The 20,227-nt window shown below is 37.4% G+C and overlaps 1 protein-coding gene across 9 annotated transcripts in view; it reads left to right on the top strand.

Moving 5' to 3' along the window:
* CASK (calcium/calmodulin dependent serine protein kinase) overlaps positions 1 to 20,227 on the top strand; it is a 372,729-nt gene that overhangs the window by 67,481 nt on the left and 285,021 nt on the right. For 5 of the 9 annotated variants that reach the window (XM_047765524.1, XM_047765521.1, XM_047765519.1 and 2 more), the window contains exon 2: positions 8,385 to 8,515. In XM_047765524.1, the coding sequence (XP_047621480.1) occupies positions 8,385 to 8,515 (131 nt within the window). The remainder of the gene's footprint in view (positions 1 to 8,384; positions 8,516 to 20,227) is intronic. The other 4 variants (XM_047765523.1, XM_047765520.1, XM_047765525.1 and 1 more) reach the window with 1 other exon arrangement.

Genomic DNA, 20,227 nt, shown 5'->3' with positions numbered 1-20,227 from the left:
TCCTACATCTACTGTAGTACATTGCACAATTCATTATAAATGTCATGAAGCTTCTAGGCTTGTGATATGAGCAGGAACTTCACCCTATTTATTGAAGGTTTCCTGGGATAAGATGTAAGTTTTTGTTTGTAAACCTCTCACAAGGTGAGCACTGTATTATGGATATCACTCCGAAGTTGACATGTAACAATATATTAAACGTAGTTCATTTAGATGTAAAATTAAAATTAACAAATTCACATTGACTATTATGCTTGAGATATAAACAGTTTTTCTTCATTTATATATGTCAAGTCATTTAAAATAATTTATAATGTACAGATATTTTAAAAGTTAAAACCTTTGAGGAGTTCCCATCATGGCCCAGTGGTTAACGAATCCGACTAGGAACCATGAGGTTGCAGGTTCAATCCCTGGCCTTGCTCAGTGGGTTAAGGATCTGGCATTGCCTTGAGCTGTGGTGTAGGTTGCAGACGTGGCTCGGAGCCTGTGTTGCTGTGGCTGTAGTGCAGGCTGGTGGCCACAGCTCCGATTCGACCCCTAGGCTGGGAACCTCCATATGCTGCAGGAGCGGCCCAAGAAATGGCAAAAAGACAAAAAAAAAAAAGTTAAAACCTTTGATTAGGGAGATCTTAGGGATGTATACACATCTCATCCATTTAAAATGTTATTTATTTATTTATTTATTTATTTATTGTCTTTTTAGGGCTGCTAGCCTGGAGGTTCCCAGGCTAGCAGTCCAGTCGGAGCTACAGCTGCCCACCTACAGCACAGTCACAGCAATGCAGGATCCGAGCCACGTCTGCGACCTACACCACAGCTCCCAGCAACGCTGGATCTTTAACCCACTGAGCAAGGCCAGGGATCAAACCCCTGTCCTCATGGATGCTAGGCAGATTCCTTAACTGCTGAGCCATGCCGGGAACTCCCCAAAATGTTATTTTTTTAACTGGGAAATATATGTATGGAAGAGTATATACAAAGTGTGTGTGTGTACATTGTGTTTTAAAGAATACTGATAAAGTGAAAACCCACAAATCCATCATCCATGTTAAAAATAGAATATTGGTATTTATTACCTTTTAAAGCCCCTGTATGCCCCTTCCCAATCACAACCTCCCTTCCCTCATAACCACTATTCTGGCTTTTGTACTGATGATTCCTTTTTTTGTTTGTTGGTTTGTTTTTTTAGGGCTGCACCCACAGCATATGGAGGTTCCCAGGCTAGGGGGTCTGATCAGAGCTGTAGCCACCAGCCTACACCAGAGCCACAGCAATGCCAGATCCAAGCCTCGTCTGCGATTTACACCACAGCTCACAGCAACGCCGGATCCTTAACCCACTGAGTGAGGCCAGGGATCGAACCTGCAACCTCATGGTTCCTAGTCAGATTTGTTTCCGCTGCGCCACGACAGGAACTCTCCTTTTGGTTTTCTTTATAGCTTAACCATCTACATGTGTATCCCTAAAGAGTATATTGTTTATTTGGTCAAAACTGAGTTGCAAGCACAAACTTAGTTGTGTAAGGAAGGGGCAATAATATCCCTATTGTGTGAAGACTCAGGAGAAGAGAAGCCAAACAGAATCTCTGGTTCGCAGCCTGGTTTCATATAGCTGAGAGCATATAGGCTCTGTGGGAAGTCCATTGCCAAGATCCTAAGTAAATCCCAGAACACAGAGGTCTCCCCAGGCAGGACATCCGTGCTCTAGTACAGGGCTGAGTGCTGAATATCCAGCAGGAATGCGGTCAGGGGGCATGGGCTGCTCTGCATTTCCTGCTTTTCAGCTCACTGAGCTCTGCCTCCCACTCAGCTACTAAAATGGAATGAAATGAGAGTTCTCTACTGATCTAGGCAGCAGAGAGGAGCAGAAACCTCATCTGCCTCTGGTCAGAAAAAGCAAATCAGAAGAACCTGGCCCCAGCTTACCCTGTCCTTCTGTTTTCAAGTGAAAAAGGTGCTCAGTGGCTGTGGGGATCTTCGATTAACCTCTGCTCAATGCATAGCTGTCAGCCCTCCCTTGTATTCCTAGGGCTTCCCTTTATGAGTCTGTTGGATCTCCTATTTGCTGTCCCTTGGCATCCTTTTTACTGGTCTACTCTCATTCTAGCAAAACACATCCTACAATAATTTCTTTAGAAAGTATGCATTGCAAATAATTTATTGAGCTCTTTCATGTCTCAAAATGTTTCTGTGATTATTGATTTTTCTGCCTGGTTGTGGAATTTAAAGGTTAGAAATAATTTTCTTTCATGATTTTGAAGGCGTTGCTCTATTGTCTTAATGCTTCTAGTGTTTCTGTTGAAAGATCAGAAGCCACAGAGGTTCCTGAGCCATCATGTGTGAACTATATCATCCTCTCCTCCTGACGCACCCTTACCCACATTTCTGGAAATCTGAACAGGGTTCTTAAATTTCACAATGGCACATGTGAACATGGGTCTGTTATCTATTTTGGTGAGTACTTGGTGAGTCCTTTTAATTAGGGCAACTCATGTTTTAAAGTCTGGGAAATTTTCTTGGATTATTTGAGTTCCTCCCCTCCATTTTCTTTGTTCTTTTGGCTCTACTTTCTGGGAAATTTTCTCAGCTTTACCTGTCAGCCTTACTATTTAGTTTTAAGTTTCTTTGTGCACTCATTTTTCAAGAGCCCTCTTTTTGTTTTCTGAAAGTTCTGTTTTTGTTACATAGTTATAATATCTTCCTGAGGATATTAATGGTAGTTGGAATTTCTTTTCTAGTTTAGTCTATTTCCTCTAAGTTGCGTTTTCTGTTTGTTTTCATCTCTGTCTTCCAAATTAGAGACTCTTCTCCAGATGTCTTGGGAGCTTGGTTGTCTACTCATGATTAGGAATAGAGCAGTGGTTCTTGAGGAATATTTGACAATGTTTGGAGACAATTTTGGTTGTCAAAACTGGATGAGGGGGTGCCGTTGGCATCTCTAGCTGCAGGCTGGAGACACTGTTAAGCACCCTGCAATGCACAGAACGTCCTCACACAACAAAGAACTCTCAGCCCCAACTTTCCACAGTGCTGAGATTGGAAAGCTGGTAGAGAACTCTGAACTTGCTGCCAGAACTTGTTGACTTTGGGTTTCAAGGGAGGGTGATCTGGTTGAGTGGTTTGAACAACTTCTTGTCATTATCTTCAGGTCTTTCCTTCTGGGCCAGTCCGACATTCAGTAGAAAAGATTTCTGCTCCTGCCTGAAGGGTAAAGATCTAGCTTCTAACATTCTTCCCTGTTAATGGGAAACGTCCATGGGCTTTCTGCATTTGCATTACCCCCTTGCTTCTCCTGTAGTATCCACTCCCTCAACTGCCTTGTGTTTTACCCTCTCCAGAAGTGGACATTTTTGAGGATGAGGCAGGGCAGTTATCCAGTGGCATGGAGTAGAGGAGGGGGATCTGTGACTCTGTTTCTCTAGTAGATTTCTCATAAACCTTATTGGTTTAGCTCCACCCTCTTTTTCCCTCTAGTTCTAGAGTTATCTGGAGCTACCTGTTCAGGTGCTTCTTGAGAATTCTATAGTGTAAATGGGTTTGGTTTTGAACTATTCCTATTTTCTACTTGTAATTCAGCTTTCCTAAGTATACTAAGCCAGTTACCATTACTCCAGCTGCTTTCTTACTTCCAAAATTTGGTTATTACTGTTGTCTTCTCTCATTCTCCCAGTCCTTAAAAAAATTTTTTTTTGGCCTGTGACTGCAACATGTGGAAATTCCTGGGCCAGGGATCAAACCCGCACCATAGCAGTGACAGTGCTGGATCCTGCTGTACCACAAGGGAACTCCTAAAAATTATTTTAGCCTCTTTGCTATCATTTTGTTAGGTTTGGGGAGGAAAATTAATTTAGGTGCATTTGCTAAATCAATCCTGGTATCCTGGAGACTGACATACTCTATTCTAGCATAATTTCATTTAATTCTTGTCGCTTTTTTTTTTTTGTCTTTTTGCTATTTCTTTGGGCCGCTCCCGCGGCATATGGAGGTTCCCAGGCTAGGGGTCGAATCGGAGCTGTAGCCACCGGCCTACGCCAGAGCCACAGCAACACGGAATCCGAGCCTCATCTGCGACCTACACCCTAGCTCAGGGCAACGCCGGATCGTTAACCCACTGAGCAAGGGCAGGGACCGAACCCGCAACCTCATGGTTCCTAGTCGGATTCGTTAACCACTGCGCCACTTTTTGATGTACAGTTGTCCCTCGGTATCTGCAGGAGATTGTTTCCAGGATCCACAGGTGCTCAAGTTCCTTATAGAAAGTGGCATATTATTTGTGTATAACCTACGCATATCACCCATAAACCTTAAATTATCTCTAGATGCTTATAATACCTAATACCAGTGCATGGGAAATTCAAATTTTGCTTTTTAGAACTTTCTAGAATTAAAAAAAAGTATTCAATCCATAGTTGAATTCATGGAAGCAGAACCTGCCTATACAGAGGGCCAACTCTATTTACTTTTTTATCAGAACTGTTCAAGTCCTAGGCTTAACCTTTCCTGACGCGAATGAAAACTAGAAAAGATTACTTGGGGGTTTGCATGGAGACACAGCTGCATTCTTTTCAAAACCTTAGAGAAGTTACAGCAAATATTCACTTGTAGCATATTCTAGTTTAATTGACCTTTTACTTTGATTGATTGATTGTCTTTTTAGGGCCACAGGTGCTGCATGTGGAGGTTCCCAGGCTAAGGGTCAAATCAGAGCTGTAGCTGCCGGCCTCCGCCACAGCCCCAGCAATGCCAGATCCGAGCTGCATCTGCGACCTACACCACAGCTCACAGCAACACCGGATCCTTAACCCACTGAGCAAGACCAGGGATTGGACCACATTTTCATGGACACTAGTTGGATTCATTTCCACTGTGCCATGGTGGGAACTCCCTTGACCTTTTACTTTTAAAACATGGACTTCTGCAAGCAGCAACCTGCTTTGAGTAGAACCTTGTGCCAAAAATCCCAATCAGTATTCAATATTCTTAAAGAATTGGATAAAGCATATATGTTTCATCAAATCTGAAATGCCATCAATTATCTATTCTGTTTTTATTAATGCCCTGACTAGAATTAATGGAAATAGGAGAAAGATATTATTTTATAATGATGGCTTACAAGTACCACTATCAATACTTTTCCCTCACACAATTTCTTAAGAATCAACTATGCTATAGACTAAAAATTTAAGAATGAAATTTCAAGATTCAAAAAAAAAGTTTCCGCCAGACTGAAACCTAGTCCTCTTGAATTTTTGCTGTTCCTTAAACTGTCATTTAATACGTGTAATACAGAAGTTTTTCCCCCCATGCTCATGGCATGTGGAAGTTCCTGGGCCAGGGATCGAACCTGCACCACAGCAGTGACCTGAGACACAGTAGTGACAATGCTAGATCCTTAACCCACTGCATCATAATGGAACTCTCATAAATGTTTTTATATACACTTTGTTACCTGTACATACACTCCCCTTTGCCTCCCTGCTTTTTTTTTTTTTTAATAAATGGCACTATCTTCTATTTTATTTATTTATTTATTTTTTGGGGGTCTTTTTGCTATTTCTTTGGGCCGCTCCCGCGGCGTATGGAGGTTCCCAGGCTAGGGGTCGAATCAGAGATGTAGCCATTGGCCTACGCCAGAGCCACAGCAACGCGGGATCCGAGCCACGTCTGCAACCTACACCACAGCTCAGGGCAACGCCGGATCGTTAACCCACTGAGCAAGGGCGGGGACCGAACCCGCAACCTCATGGTTCCTAGTCGGATTCGTTAACCATTGCGCCACGACGGGAACTCCTGCCTCCCTGCTTTTTAAGTTGGGCAGTCAAGCCAGATTTTCTCATAGGCTGCCTCTTTTTAGCCTTTGACCAAATAAACGTAATCGAATCCTGCTGAAATTACAGACTTTATATACTTATTTAAATTTATCAGTTTCCATTGAGTTTCTAGTTGATGGATTAAATCATACAAATACTTGAAGCATATTTCCATGTCTTTTTAGTGTTCTAATTTTGATTCACCTTCTCTAACCCCCTGGGTGTCATTGAGGGACAGATCTATGAAATGCTTTACTGGTAACCTGTGTTCAGGTAATTAATAGTTCATAGATAAACTCATTTTCTTTGCCTCACATTATAAAATTAGTGTAAAGAACAGAATTTGATTTGATTTTTATTCACAGATTTAAACACATTTCTGTGTTTTTTTTTTTTGTATCAATATTGCCTATTCTCTCCATTCTTCCCAGCTTTCTTCATTTTACCATTACTAAAAGGATTGGGGAAGATGCTATGTCTTCTTCCTCACCTTTGTTCAAACAGGAAAAAGTGAAGAGTTGGCTGTATTGACCACAAATAATCCCACATACTGATCTTGGAAACAATCCAAAAGGTGTATGAATTGAAGCACACTACACAAATGTATACATAAATAGAGACCCCAGGGTTTATGTGTGGACAAAAGCCAGTTATGCTAAACATTTCCTGAATTGGCTTGCTATTGTCAGAATAAGTAATCACAAGTAAGACAACCAGATTGAGAATGAAAACATTTGTGGGAGTCCTGACTCACATCGTTATATTGTCTTCTCACAGAGTAAAATCTTTGAACAGTTTTGAGTGATTATCAAAAAAAGTTCTTTTTGTATGGAGTTGTGAACATTATTACCATTTCTTATTTCTCTAGTTTAGTTTTGTTAGGTTGCTTAAAGAGAGAGATTTGAAGCTAGTGTAATTGATGTCCTGATGATGGCATGGACATCAGCTCATTTATGTGATCTCGGAGAAATGTCTAAATCTAGGGTAGATTATATTCTTTTGTCTGTCCTCTGAAAGAATAAAACAAACTTACACTTTAAGGCAAGGAGGACCACATGTATCCTAGTTAATTAAAAGCTTTTCTCTTGTGAGTGACCACGTGCATCCAGGTGTACTGTTTCTACCTGTAAAAACCAATGAGAGCATTTTGTTTCCTGAGAAGAGGGGGAGATACATACATGTATACTTGTACGTGTGTGTATTTAATGACTTAAACCATACTAGCCTTCATATTGTATTGCACTCTATGTTAATCAGTAGTTGATCGAAGCATGTTGGATTATCTTTAGTTCAGATGCTTATTTGATAAATATGATTCACAAGGAACCAAGTGTGTATTTGTTGTTAATGCCTGAGCCCAGGCATCAGTATTTTCTCAATCATCCCAGTTGATTCAATTGTATGGCCAATATTGAGAGCTACTGATTTCGTTTGAGGAGAGGACTGGGTAAGAAAATGAGTGGACCAGTGTTTCTGCTAGTAGAAATTACTTCCTTTCCTATGACAATTTAGAATAATTCTAAATAGAATAATTTGAACTTTGAGGAAGATGAAGGATTTCTCTGTGACTTTAGGTGAGACTGGAGTGGTTGTTGGAAACCAAATCATGCAGGGCTTTCTCTTTGTGCGGTGCTTCTTCAAGTCTTCTGCCCAGATTTCCTTGGCGTGTATTTTCTTGTTTTATTTAAGAATTATTAATAAATTTTGGTTCTTGACCAAAACATGTATTGCAAATATATGTGTTGCATATGTCTTCTCTGTGGGATTTTAAGCAGAAACATAATGTCAGATTTTCATTTTTAAAATATAGCTGCAAGAATGGAAGAAACAAGTTTTCAGTGGTCCTAGTAGAAGCTGGTAGTAGCTTAGAGTATGAGACATGGAGCAAGTGGACAGGATTAAGAGATACTTGAGATAAACTCAGTAGGACTTGGTGAAGATTAGATAAGTGATGGAGAAGATGGGAGAATGATTTAAGTTTCTGGTTCAAAGGGTAAAAAAAAAAAAAAAAAGAGTTCCCGTCATGGCACAGCGAAACGAATCTGACTAGGAACCAAGAGGTTGCGGGTTTGATTCAGTGGGGTTAAGAATCCAGCATTGCCATGAGCTGTGGTATAGGTCGCAGATGTGGCTCGGATCTGGCGTGGCTGTGGCTGTGGTGTGGGCCTGCAGCTACAGCTCTGATTAGACCCCTAGCCTGGGAACCTCCCTATGCTGCGGGTATGGCCCTAAAGAGGACAAAAGACAAAAAAAAAAAAAAAGTTAAAAGTTATGTATACTACTACTGTGATCAACTTCTTACTTTAAGATGTTGATAATATGTAGAGAAAATTACAAAGATTATTTTCCTTGAACATAAGAATACTCTTTCAAATTAATTTGTTTCTTATTTTTTTTGGTTTACTAACTTAAAACCAGTAATTTCCTCATGAATCATAGAAAAATATGTTCAAAATTATATGTTGAAAACTATGGCTATGGTAGACAATGAAATATCAATAAGATATTGAAAGTAAATAGGAACTTAAGAAAATTAACCAATTAAACTTGGCTTTTTTTTTTTTCTTTTTAGGGGTCCCTTCAGTGTTGTACGACGATGTATCAACAGAGAAACTGGGCAGCAATTTGCTGTAAAAATTGTTGATGTAGCCAAGTTCACATCAAGTCCAGGGTTAAGTACAGAAGGTAAGAGATGGATTTCAAGTAAGTTATTTGATGTCTGGCTTTATTTCATCTCCAATCCATCTATCAACCTAACCTTCATCTGGGGGTGGGGAGGTGGAGGGTGTAATATAGTGGGAAGTGGGTGGAGACAGTTTAAATTCCATTCTAATTTGTCAGAATTCTAGAACACAGTATTTGAAGGATAGCTAGGGTGATTAACAGAGTTATGAAGTCACCTAGGATTGCTATAGGTCTATTTTTTTTGACTAGGAAGAAAGTAAAATTTGAACGTGTACATATATATATTTTAGGGTCTAACTTTGAGTCCTACAATATGTAACGTGGGATGGGAAGGGTGAGAGGAGAATGAATAATGGCTCAGATATAATCATTGCAGATTCAAAAGAAAGTTAAGATGAGTTCCTCTCAAGGTTGTAAGTTACTACCCTTAGGATTATGATGTAATAGAACTAAAAGACTCACATATCACGTTTGCCTTAAGTCACTTATGTTTGTACATGTGAAAATTGGAAAGATCAGTACCGTTAGGATTTGCAGGACGTAAAACTTTGTTTCAAGATATTGATATGGATAATCATATTTATGTATAAATATAAAAGAACACAGGCATTTTAAAAGTTTTTTTTTGCTGTTTTTTTATGCCATAGTTTCATATAGTCATGATTCACATATGCTCATACTTAACATGGCACAATTATTATATTAATTTTTCTAATTAGCCTGTCTTTTAATTTCAGACTTTTCCACAGTCCATTAAAAGATGTATCCCTTAGTCCTTTCCTTCTTAATCCCAAGAGCAATGATAGTTTAAACTGGAAAAGCTAAGGCAGAATAGTAGCTTATTTATATTTATCCTGTTATCTTACTTGAAGAAGTAGAAGCCCACATACTGTGAGCTCCAAGTTAATCTATTCCTGCAGATCTTTTTTCAGGATCACTACTTTTAAATACTTTTTTGAAGCCTTTTGAATTATCATTATCTATATATTGGTTATAGAAGATTCTTAGAAGTTATTACAAAGAATCAATAACTGATTTTTTTAGTGCTTTAAACTTTAAATTCTTAGAGTAAGATTTAGAGATTTTATAGCTTATGGTTTCATATTTCTAGAATTGGCTATTATTACTTTTAAATACGAATTAGTTTATAAATTTAGCAGAATTTAAAATTGACTTCTAAGAAGGTTTTACCACTAAATTATGAATCCTAAAACTTTTAAGCTGCATTTAAGTTTAATATACTATATTTGATTTTGTGTTCCTCAGTTGTCAACTTAAGTACTGGGGTAATTGTGTTTTAACTTAGTTTATTAAACATAGAGATGTGTTGACTCCTTATTTCTCTTAAAAGGTTTGATACTGTTGATGAATTTAGTAAGATTCTAGTTTAAAATCACAAGTCTAAATCAATTAATCAATATACCTATATTATGTTGATTTTGTTTATCATTATGCCTAATTCTGAATCTACAGGATAAAGACATTTTTTAGGGAGATAGTTTATTACTTTCTCAGTTGGCTGAGGTTGTTTATTGACAGATGTCTTCAGCAAGGAGTCTCTGGAGCTATATACTCAGACTCCCAGGCCAAATCTATTTTATAGTCAACTAGGCAGGGAGTCAAGCATCAAACTTAAAAAAGATAGGGTTGTCATATACTCCGAGTCTCCGAGGTTAAGTCTAATATAATATGTGGGAAATTGAAGTTCACTCATTTGTTACTTTGGCATTGCTTTGGGTATATTAATGTCTTCAAGTCCTGTTCTGAAGACAAGGCTATGTCATTCCATTGATCCTATATGGTAGCGCCACAAGCTATTCTTATTAAATGATATCCAGTTGGATTCTGAATATTACACATGACTTTATGTGGTTTTGATCAGAGTTTGATGTTACTCAAATGAAAATGTGCAGTGATTAAGAAACAGAACAAAAATGTCATCTCTACCTCTCCCCAACTTTTTTTTTTCCTTTCTAAAAAAATTTGCAATGGAGTTCCCATATCCTCTATTGCTTATTTTCATACTAGCTTACTTAAGTTGGATACATTTTATTATAAAAATTCTAATAAATAATAAATTACTTATTTTATTATGTAAAACTTTTTGAGAAGTATTTTCTATTCCCAACTTTTTTCAACACTTTTCCAGTCACTACAGGAAAAACATAGTTGCCTTTCTAATCCATTTATGAATTGTTAGTGTCCAAAAATTCATTCATGGCTGATTCATGGCTAAGTATAGGAGATGTTTAAAATTTTTTTATTACTTAATGAATTTTATTACATTTATAGTTGTGTGACCCTCACAACGCAGTTTTATAGCATTTCCACCCCAAATGCCTCAGTGCATCCCCTCACCCCCAACCTGTCTGATTTGGAAACCATAAGTTTTTCAAAGTCTGTGAGTCAGTATTTGTTCTGCAAAGAAGTTCGTTGTGTCCTTTTTTTAGATTCCACATATAAGTGAAAGCATTTGATGTTGGTGTCTCACTCTCTGATTTCACTTAGCATGATCGTTTCTAGGTCCAGACATGTTGCTGCATAGGAGATGTTGTTATTAATAACAATATTTTGAAGTGAAATTTAACATAAAAAAGGAATCCATAAGTTCAAATAAAAATATCTGGAAATATTTATATTTATCATTGTATTCTAATTAGCCTGTCTCTCAAACAGCAAATAATTTAAAATCTCTTTTATTCTTTATTCTTTCCTTTTCTTTCTTTTTTGCTTTTTAGGGATGCACCTGCAGCATATGGACGTTCCCAGGCTAGGGGTCGAATTGGAGCTGCATCTGCTGGCCTACACCACAGCCATAGCAACGTGGGATCTGAGCCATGTCTGTGACCTACACCACAGCTCACGGCAATGCCAGGAGCTTAACCCACTGAGCAAGGCTGGGGATTGAACCTGCATCCTTGTGGATGCTAGTCAGATTCTTTAACTGCTGAGCCATGACGGGAACTCCTTTATTCTTTCCTTTTCTATTTTCATTTTTTCTTTGTGGTTTTTATTTGATCTTTGTCATTGCCTCAGTATTGTTTCCTGTTTTCTTAGAGGATTTGTATTCAAATACAGTTTTGAGTAAAGGAAGTTTCATAAAGGGTCACCTGGGGATGTAGCATATGCTGTTTATTGGATAGGTCATTGTGATAAAAAGGCAAATAAAAAGAGCCCCTACTCTTAAGGGACTTGCAGTTTAATAGTCCCCGAACATTGCTTCTAATACCATTTTCTTAAGAAAAAAATATGTAATAAATTCTAAATACATAATTTACAAATTAGCTTTTAAATGAAATATGTTTATTAGAGACCACCTATATATGCTTTTTTTATTACTCAAATGAATTTATCACATCTGTAGTTGTATAATGATCATAACAATCTGATTTCACAGGATTTCCATCCCACAGCCCAGGCACATCCCCCCACCCCCCAAACTGTCTCCTCCAGAGACCTTAAGTTTTTCAATGTCTGTGAGTCAGCATCTGTCCTGCAAAGAAGTTCAGTCTGTCCTTTTTTCAGATTCCACATGTCAGTGAAAGCATTGGATGTTGGTGTCTCATTGTATGGCTGACTTCACCTAGCATGATCGTTTCTAGGTCCATCCATGTTGCTTCAAGTGCTGGTATTTCATTCCTTTTAATGGCCGAGTACTATTGCATTGTGTGTATGTACCACATCTTCTTGGTCCACTCCTCCGTCGATGGACATTTAGGTTGTTTCCATGTCTTGGCTTTTGCAGACAGTGCTACAGTGAACATTGGAGTACATGTGTCTTTGCGAGTCATGGTTTTCTCTGGGTAGATGCCCAGGAGTGGAATTGCTGGATCAAATGGTAGTTCTATGTTTAGTTTTCTGAGGAATCTCCATCCTGTTTTCCACAGTGGTTGCACCAATTTACACTCCCACCCACAGTGTACTAGGGTTCCTTTTTCTCCACACCCTCTCCAGCACTTATTGTTTGTAGACTTCTGGCTGGTGTAAGGTGGTACCTCAGAGTGGTTTTGATTTGCATCTCTCTACTAATGAGTGATGTTGAACATCTTTTCATGTGTTTCTCGGCCACCTGTGTGTCTTCTTTGGAGAACTGTCTGTTTAGATCTTCTGCCCATTTTTTGATAGGCTTGTTTGTTTTTTTGGTATGGAGCTGAAGAAGGTGTTTATAAATGTTGGAGATGAATCCCTTGTCAGTTGATTCACTTGCAAAGATTTTCTCCCATTCTGTGGGTTGTCTTTTTGTGTTGTTTAGGGTTTCCTTTGCAGTGCAGAAACTTTGAAGTTTTGAGTTGGTCCCATTTGTTTATTTTTGTTTTTGTTGTCAATACTCTTAAGAGGTGGATCTGAGAAGATGTTGTTGTCGTTTATGTCAGAGAGTGTTTGGCCTATGTTTTCCTCTAGGAGTTTGATAGTGTCTGGTCTTACATCTAGGTCGTTCATCCATTTGGAGTTTATTTTTGTGTATGGTGTTAGGGAGTGTTCTAATTTCATTCTTTTCCATGTGGCTGTCCAGTTTTCCCAGCACCACTTATTGAACAGGCTGTCCTTTCTCCATTGTATCTTCTTGCCTCCTTTGTCATAGATGAGTTGGCTGTAGGTGTGTGGGTTGAATTCTGGGCCTTCTATCCTGTTCCACTGATGTATATTTCTGTCTTTGTGCCAGTACCATATGGTTTTGATGACTGTTGCTTTGTAGTATAGTCTGAAGTCCGGGAGCTTGATTCCTCCAGCTCCATTTTTCTTTTTCAGGATGGCTTTGGCTATTCTGGGTCTGTTGTGCTTCCACACAAACTTTAAAATATTTTGTTTGAGTTCTGTGAAAACTGTCCTTGGTAATTTGATAGGGATTGCATTGAATCCGTAGATTGCCTTAGGTAGTATAGTCATTTTGATAATATTAACTCTTCCAATCCACGAGCATGGTATATCTTTCCATCTGTTTGTGTCATCTTTGATTTCTTTCATCAGTGGCTTGTAGTTTTCAGAGTATAAGTCTTTTGTCTCTTTAGGTAGGTTTACTCCTAGGTATTTTATTCTTTTGGATGAAATCAGTATGGGGGCTTGCTGTAGGCTTCCTAATGGGAGGAGCTGATGCCTGCCCACTGGTGGGTGGAGCTGATTCTAATCCCTCTGGTGGGTGGGGCTTACTCTCTGTATGGGATTAGAGGCATATGTGTGCCTGAGGGGTCTTTAGGTAGCCTGTTTACTGAGGGGCTGGGCTGTGATCCCACCTGGATTGTTGTTTGCCCTGGGGCTTCTCATTGCTGACTGATGGGTGGGGCCAGATTTTCCCAAAATGACAACCTCCAATGTCCTTCCCCCACAAGAAGCCACATTCACCTGTTTTCCCAGGAGGTCCTCCAAGAACCGCAGTGAGGTTTGACCCAGATCCCTATGGAGACTTTGCTTTGCCCTGGGACCCAGTGCACTTGAAAGTCTGTGGGCACCTTTTAAGGATGGGGTCTCCGTTTTCCCCAGTCCCGTGGTGCGCACAAGCCCCACTGGCCTTCAATGCCAGATGCTTTGGGGGCTCTTTCTCCCAGTGCCAGATCCCCACACGTGGGAGTTTGATGTGGGGCTCAGAACTCTCACTCCTGTAGGTGAGTCTCTGTGAACCAGTTAGTTTCCAGTCTGTGGGGCTTCCCACCTGGGAGGTATGGGGTTGTTTATATGGGGAAATCGCCCCTCCTACCTGTGGATGTGGCCTCCTCTTTGTCTTCTGGAGGAGGATATCTTTTTTGAAAGTATCTGGTCCATTTGGTTGAAGATTGCTCAGTCTTTAGTTGTGAATTTTGTTGTTTTTAAGAGAGAAGTTGAGCTCCAGTCCTTTATTCCACCATCTTAATCCCATCTCCTATGTATGTTTTAATATTTTACATTCTCATAGCTCTGCTGAAGATGAGATATTGGAATTATTTGAATATCTGTTCTCTATTTTCCCATTACAATCATAATTTTTTTTATTCAATAAGGTTCTTAACTTACAGGCTGCAGAGTACCCAAGAAACCCTTAATTTGTAAGCAGAATTATGTATATATATTCATTTTCCTCGGAAGAGAGTCTACAGTTTTTATTAGATTTCTTAAAAGGCATATTATTCCTAAATGGTTCAGAGTTTCTTTATTCATAGGTATGAAAAAGTGAAGTTAATGCTTATGAACATGAAATGAATAAGAAGTTTCTATTAAAAGAAAGCTGGGTGAATTTTTATTAGGGTTTACTTCTGGTTGGAGGATATTGTCATACATAGCTTCCATTAATGAAATTCCTTGATTATTAGCTTAAAACTTTTAATTAATACACATTTTATTTCTTACTCTGCTGAGCCTCTAATTAAAGTAAATGTTTTTTGCTTTAAATATGTGTATCAAAATTCTACATATAAATTGTTGAAGGGAAATTTAAGGACTGTAAGATGTAAATAGAATTGGAAACTGAAATGACAAGAGTTCTGAGATCTTGAAAGGACTCAGTTCTTTATGGCTTAGTTTTAAAAGTTCCAAAATGGTGCATTTTGTTTTGGATTTTTTTTTTCAGTGTACCTATAATCATTTATTAATTAAAATTTTATTTTTTAATTTTTTAAATATGCTTTTAATTTTTTTTCATTATAGCTGGTTTATGGCATTCTGTCAATTTTCTGCTGTTCAGCATGTTGATCCAGTTACAAATACATGTATAGATCTCTTTTCTCACATTATCAGACTCCATCATAAGTGACTAGATATAGTTCCCATTGCTACACAGCAGGATCTCATTGCTTATCCATTCCAAAGGCAATAGTCTGCATCTGTTAACCCTAAATTCCCAATCCATCCCTTTCCCTCCCCCTCTGCTTGGCAACCACAAGTCTGTTCTCCAAGTCCATGATTTTCTTTTCTGTGGAAAGGTTCATTTGTGCCATATATTCGATTCCAGATATAAGTGATATCATATTGTATTTGTCTTTCCCTTTCTGACTTACTTCACTTAGAGTGAGAGTCTATAGTTTCATCTATGTTGCTGTAAATGGCATGATTTATTTTAGAATATTAAGTTGTTTTCTAGGAAGAATATAGATTGGGTTCCTGTTTGTGTAGTCTCCAAGAGTATCTCATTCAAAAAGTCCCAGAGAGCAGATGTTAGCAAAATTGGAGGAGTAAGGATCTTTGACAGTTCTCATCTCAGTGAAAGCAAATGGGGAACTGACAAAAATCATCAAAGTCAGCTCTTGCAGAATTCTGGAACAAGACATACACAGCGATTCTGAGAAAAGACTAAGCTAAACAAGTAGAGATTTAATGGCCACATACAACAAAGAATGCCAACTTTCCAGAATTAGTTCCCCAAAGTTCCCCAAACAAATAAACAAAAACAAGCATCAACAGTAACAACAAACTTTGGAGGAGGTCGATTCTTATCTCTAGAGTTCACGCATTATTTAAAACATCTAGTTTTCAGCAAAAACATATGAGTAATGTAAATAAATAAGAAAGTATAGCTGATTAACAGTGATAAAAGCAAACATATTGACATATGTATAACTGTAGTCTTAGAAAGGGATAGAACGAATATCTGAAGAAATAATGGCCTCACATTTCTCAAATCTTATGAAAAACATAAAACAACATATCCAAGAAGTTTAACAAACTCTAAGCAGGATAAACTCAAAGATACATCTTAATCTAACTGTCAAAAGCAACAATGAGAGTATCTTAAAGAGAGCAAGAGTCAAGCTACTCATCCTGTGCAAGGGATCATGCATAAGATTAACAGTGATTTCTCATCAGAAACTGTGGGGCCCAGGAAACAATGGGCTAACATAGTCAAAATGATTAAAGAAATAGATTGTCTACCAAGAATTCTGTATCCAGCAAAAACATACCTCAGAAATGAAGGTGAAATTAAGATAGTCCCAGATCAACAAGAAAAGGAAATTCATCACTAGCAAACCTGCCCTATAAGAAATAGTCAATGTAGTCCTTTAGGTTCATAAGAAGATGCTAGGCAGTAACTAAAACCATAAGAAGTAAAAGCACAATGGAGGTAACTAAATATGTAAATATAAAATGCAGTGTAAATATCTTTATATCTTTTCCCCTTCTGAATTAAGGGACAACTGCATAAAGTAAGAAATACAAATCTATGTTGATGGTCGTCCAATGAAGAAAGATGTAATTGGAATGAAAATAACAGCACAAAGGAGCAAATGGAGCTATATAGGATGAAAGTGTATGCTATTGAAATTAAGCTTATGTTTATCCGAGTCATGTTGTTATAAGATGTTAATTATTGTCCCCAAGTTAGACAATAAGAAAATAACCCTAAAAGTATAGTTTAAAGTTGATAAAGCAATTAAAAGGGTACGTTAGAAAATATTTATTTAATGCAAAAAAAATCAATAATGGATGCAGACAGAAACAAAAAAGACATAGAAAAACAAATAACAAAATTATAAACAAATTTTACCTTAGTGTTGATTACATTAAATGTAAATTAAACACTGCAATTAAAAGGTTGACAGAGTGGTTGAAAAACATTTTAGATGCAAAGGCACAACTAGATTGAGAATAAATGGATAGAAAAAGATATACCATGCAAGCAGTAACCAAAATAGGATTGGTTTAGCTACAGCAAATTCAGATTAAAAAAAAAAAAAGTTTTTTTTTCTTTTTTGACCACCCCATGGCATATGGAAGTTCTTGGGCCAGGAATCAGATCCAGGCTGCAGTGGCAACGTATACCGCAGCTGTGGCAATGCCGGATCCTTTAACCCACTGTGGTAGATCAGGGACCAAACCTGCATGCTAGTGCTGCAGAGACACTACCAATCCCATTGCACCACAGCAGAAACTCTGAGATAAAACAAACTTTAAAACAGAAATAGAAAGGGTTAGTAGAAATAAAAGACATTTCATAATGATGAAATGATCTATCCATCTAGAGGATATAATAAGTATAACCATACATGAACCTATCAACAGGGCCCCAAAACACATGAGACGAAACCAAGCAGAATTGAAGGGAGAAATAGACAATTCAACAATAATAGTCAGAGACCTGAATGACCAACTTTCAATTATGGATACAGCAACTAGACAGGAGATTGACAAAAGACTTGAATAACACTGTAAACCAATTAGACCTAACAGACACCTATAGAACACTCTTCCCAACAATAGGAGAATACATATTCTGAAGTACACATAGAACATTATATAGTATAGACTCTATGTTAATACATCAGATATGTCTCAGTATTTTAAAGGTTTGAAATCATACAAGTATATTCTCTGATCAAAAAGGAATGAAATTAGAAATTCATAACAGAAGGAAATTTGGGGAAATCACAAACATGTTGAAAATCAACCCCAACCTACTAAATAGCCAATGAGTCAAAGAAGAAATTGTAAGTGAATTTAGAATGTATGTTGAAATGAAGACGTAAACAAAACATAGCAAAATTTATGGGATATAGCCAAAGCAGTGATTAGAGGGAAATTTTTTTTGTAAGTATCTATATTGAAAAGAAGATCAATAACCTAACCTTCCATTTTGAGAAACTAGAAGAGCAATCTAAACCCAAAGCAGGCAGAAAGAAGGAAATAATAAAGATTAGAGCAGAAGTAAGTGAAAGAGAGAACAGAAAAACAGTAAAGTCAAATTAAAAGTTATTTTTTAAAAAGACCCCCCAAAAGCAAGTAGTCTTTATCGAGACTGACCGATAAAAAAAGAGATGATTCAACCTAATAAAATCAGGAATGATATTATAAAAGTAAAAAGGATTACAAGAGAACACTCTTAGCAGTTGTATGCCAACAAATTAGATATCCTAGATGAAATGGCTAGAAAGAGGCAAACTACCAGAATGGACTCAAGAAGAAATAGACTATCTGAATGGATCTCTAATAAGAAACAAGACTGCAAATGTAGTTTAAAAAATTTCCCATACAGAATTCAGACCTAGATAGCTTCACTAATGTATTATATATTTATACATTTAAAGAATTAATGCCATTTCTTCACACATTCTTTTAAAAAATGAGTAGGAACACTTCTCACTATGTGACCTCCATTACCCCAGTATCAAAACTAGACAGAGACACCACAATAAAACTACAAAATGATGTCACTTAGAAGTATAACAAGCACAGTGATCCTCAAAAAAATACTACCAGATCTGGAGTTCTCATCGTGGCACAGTGGAAACGAATCCGATTAGGAACCATGAGGTTGCAGGTTCAATCCCTGGCATTGCTCAGAAGGTTAAGGATCTGGTGTTGCTGTGAGCTATGGTGTAGGTCGCAGACACAGCTCGGATCTGGCATTGCTGTGGTTGTGGTGTAGGCTGGCAGCTGTAGCTCCGATTCGACCCCTAGCCTGGGAACCTTCACATGCCATGGGTGCAGCCCTAGAAAGACAAGAGACAAAAACAAACAAACAAACAAAAACCTAGCAGATCAGATCCAGCTGCACATGTTTTATGTTTTTTCAAAAAGTTAAAAACAGAGTTATCGTATGATCCAGCATTTTCATTCTTAGACATATACCCAAGAAAAAAAAGCATATGTCCAGATAAAACCTTGTATAAGAATATTAATAGCATTATTCACAATAGCCAAAAGCCTGTCAACTGATGTGTGTTATATCCAATACAATGGAGTATTATTCAGCCATGAAAAGGAAGAACATACTAATATAAGCTACAACATAGATGAATCTTGAGTACATCATGCTGAATAGAAATTAATCACAAGAGACCACATACTATATACTTTACTATTGTAAAATGTCTATAATAGGAAAACATAGTGACAGAAGAAATAAGATTAGTGGCTGTTAGGATCAAGAAAAGAAGAGACTATCTTTTAATGGCTATAGGATTTCTTTCTGAGGTACTTAAATGATCAAAAATTTAATGTGGTAATGAGTACATGACTATATGCTAAAATTAATTATACATTTTGTAAGCAAAAAGTAGTATGTTAATTATATCTCAATAAACCTTTTTTGTTTTTAAGCATTTATACCATGAGTAAGTGGTATTTATACTAGAAATGCAAGTTTGGTTGAACATTTAAAAAATCACTGTGCAAGGTACCTTATTAATAGAGTAATAACCGAAAGCACACAGTCATCTCAGTAGAGACAGAAAAAGCATTTAACAAAATCCAACACCCTTTCATGGTAAGAACAATCAACAAACTAGGAATAGAAGGGAATTGTTTTCAACCTGGCAAAAAGCATCGAAGAAAATTAGTGCCTTTTTTCATATTTAATGGTGTATGACTGAATTCTTAATCCCCAAGATTATGAATAAACCAGGAAAGTCAATGCTTGGTACTTCTAGTCAACGTTATCTCAGAAATTTTAGTCAGGGAAATTACACAAGAAAAAGAGAAGACATCCAGAATGGAAAGGATGAAATAAAACTTCCTCTGTTTGTAGAGGACTTGATTATGTATGTAGGACATTCTAAGGAATCCACCAAAAAAAAAAAAAAAGCATATTTGATATAATAAGTGCATTAGGAAGGTTGCGGACACAGGATTAATGTACAGAAATCTCTTGTGTTTCTATATACCAGCAATGAAGAATATGATAATGAATTTATGAAAACTATTCTAATATAGCATTGAAGAGAATACAATACTTAGGAACATATTTAACCAAGGAATTATAATACTTATAAAGACAAAAGTATAAAATACTACTGAAAAAATTTTGGATGTACTAAGTAAAGGAAAGCC

Source organism: Phacochoerus africanus, chromosome X (genome assembly GCF_016906955.1).
Source record: "Phacochoerus africanus isolate WHEZ1 chromosome X, ROS_Pafr_v1, whole genome shotgun sequence".
In the NCBI taxonomy this organism is placed as follows: Eukaryota; Metazoa; Chordata; class Mammalia; order Artiodactyla; family Suidae; genus Phacochoerus; species Phacochoerus africanus.
Note: the sequence above shows the minus strand (reverse complement) of the source record. Positions and strands in the feature narration are given on the sequence as shown.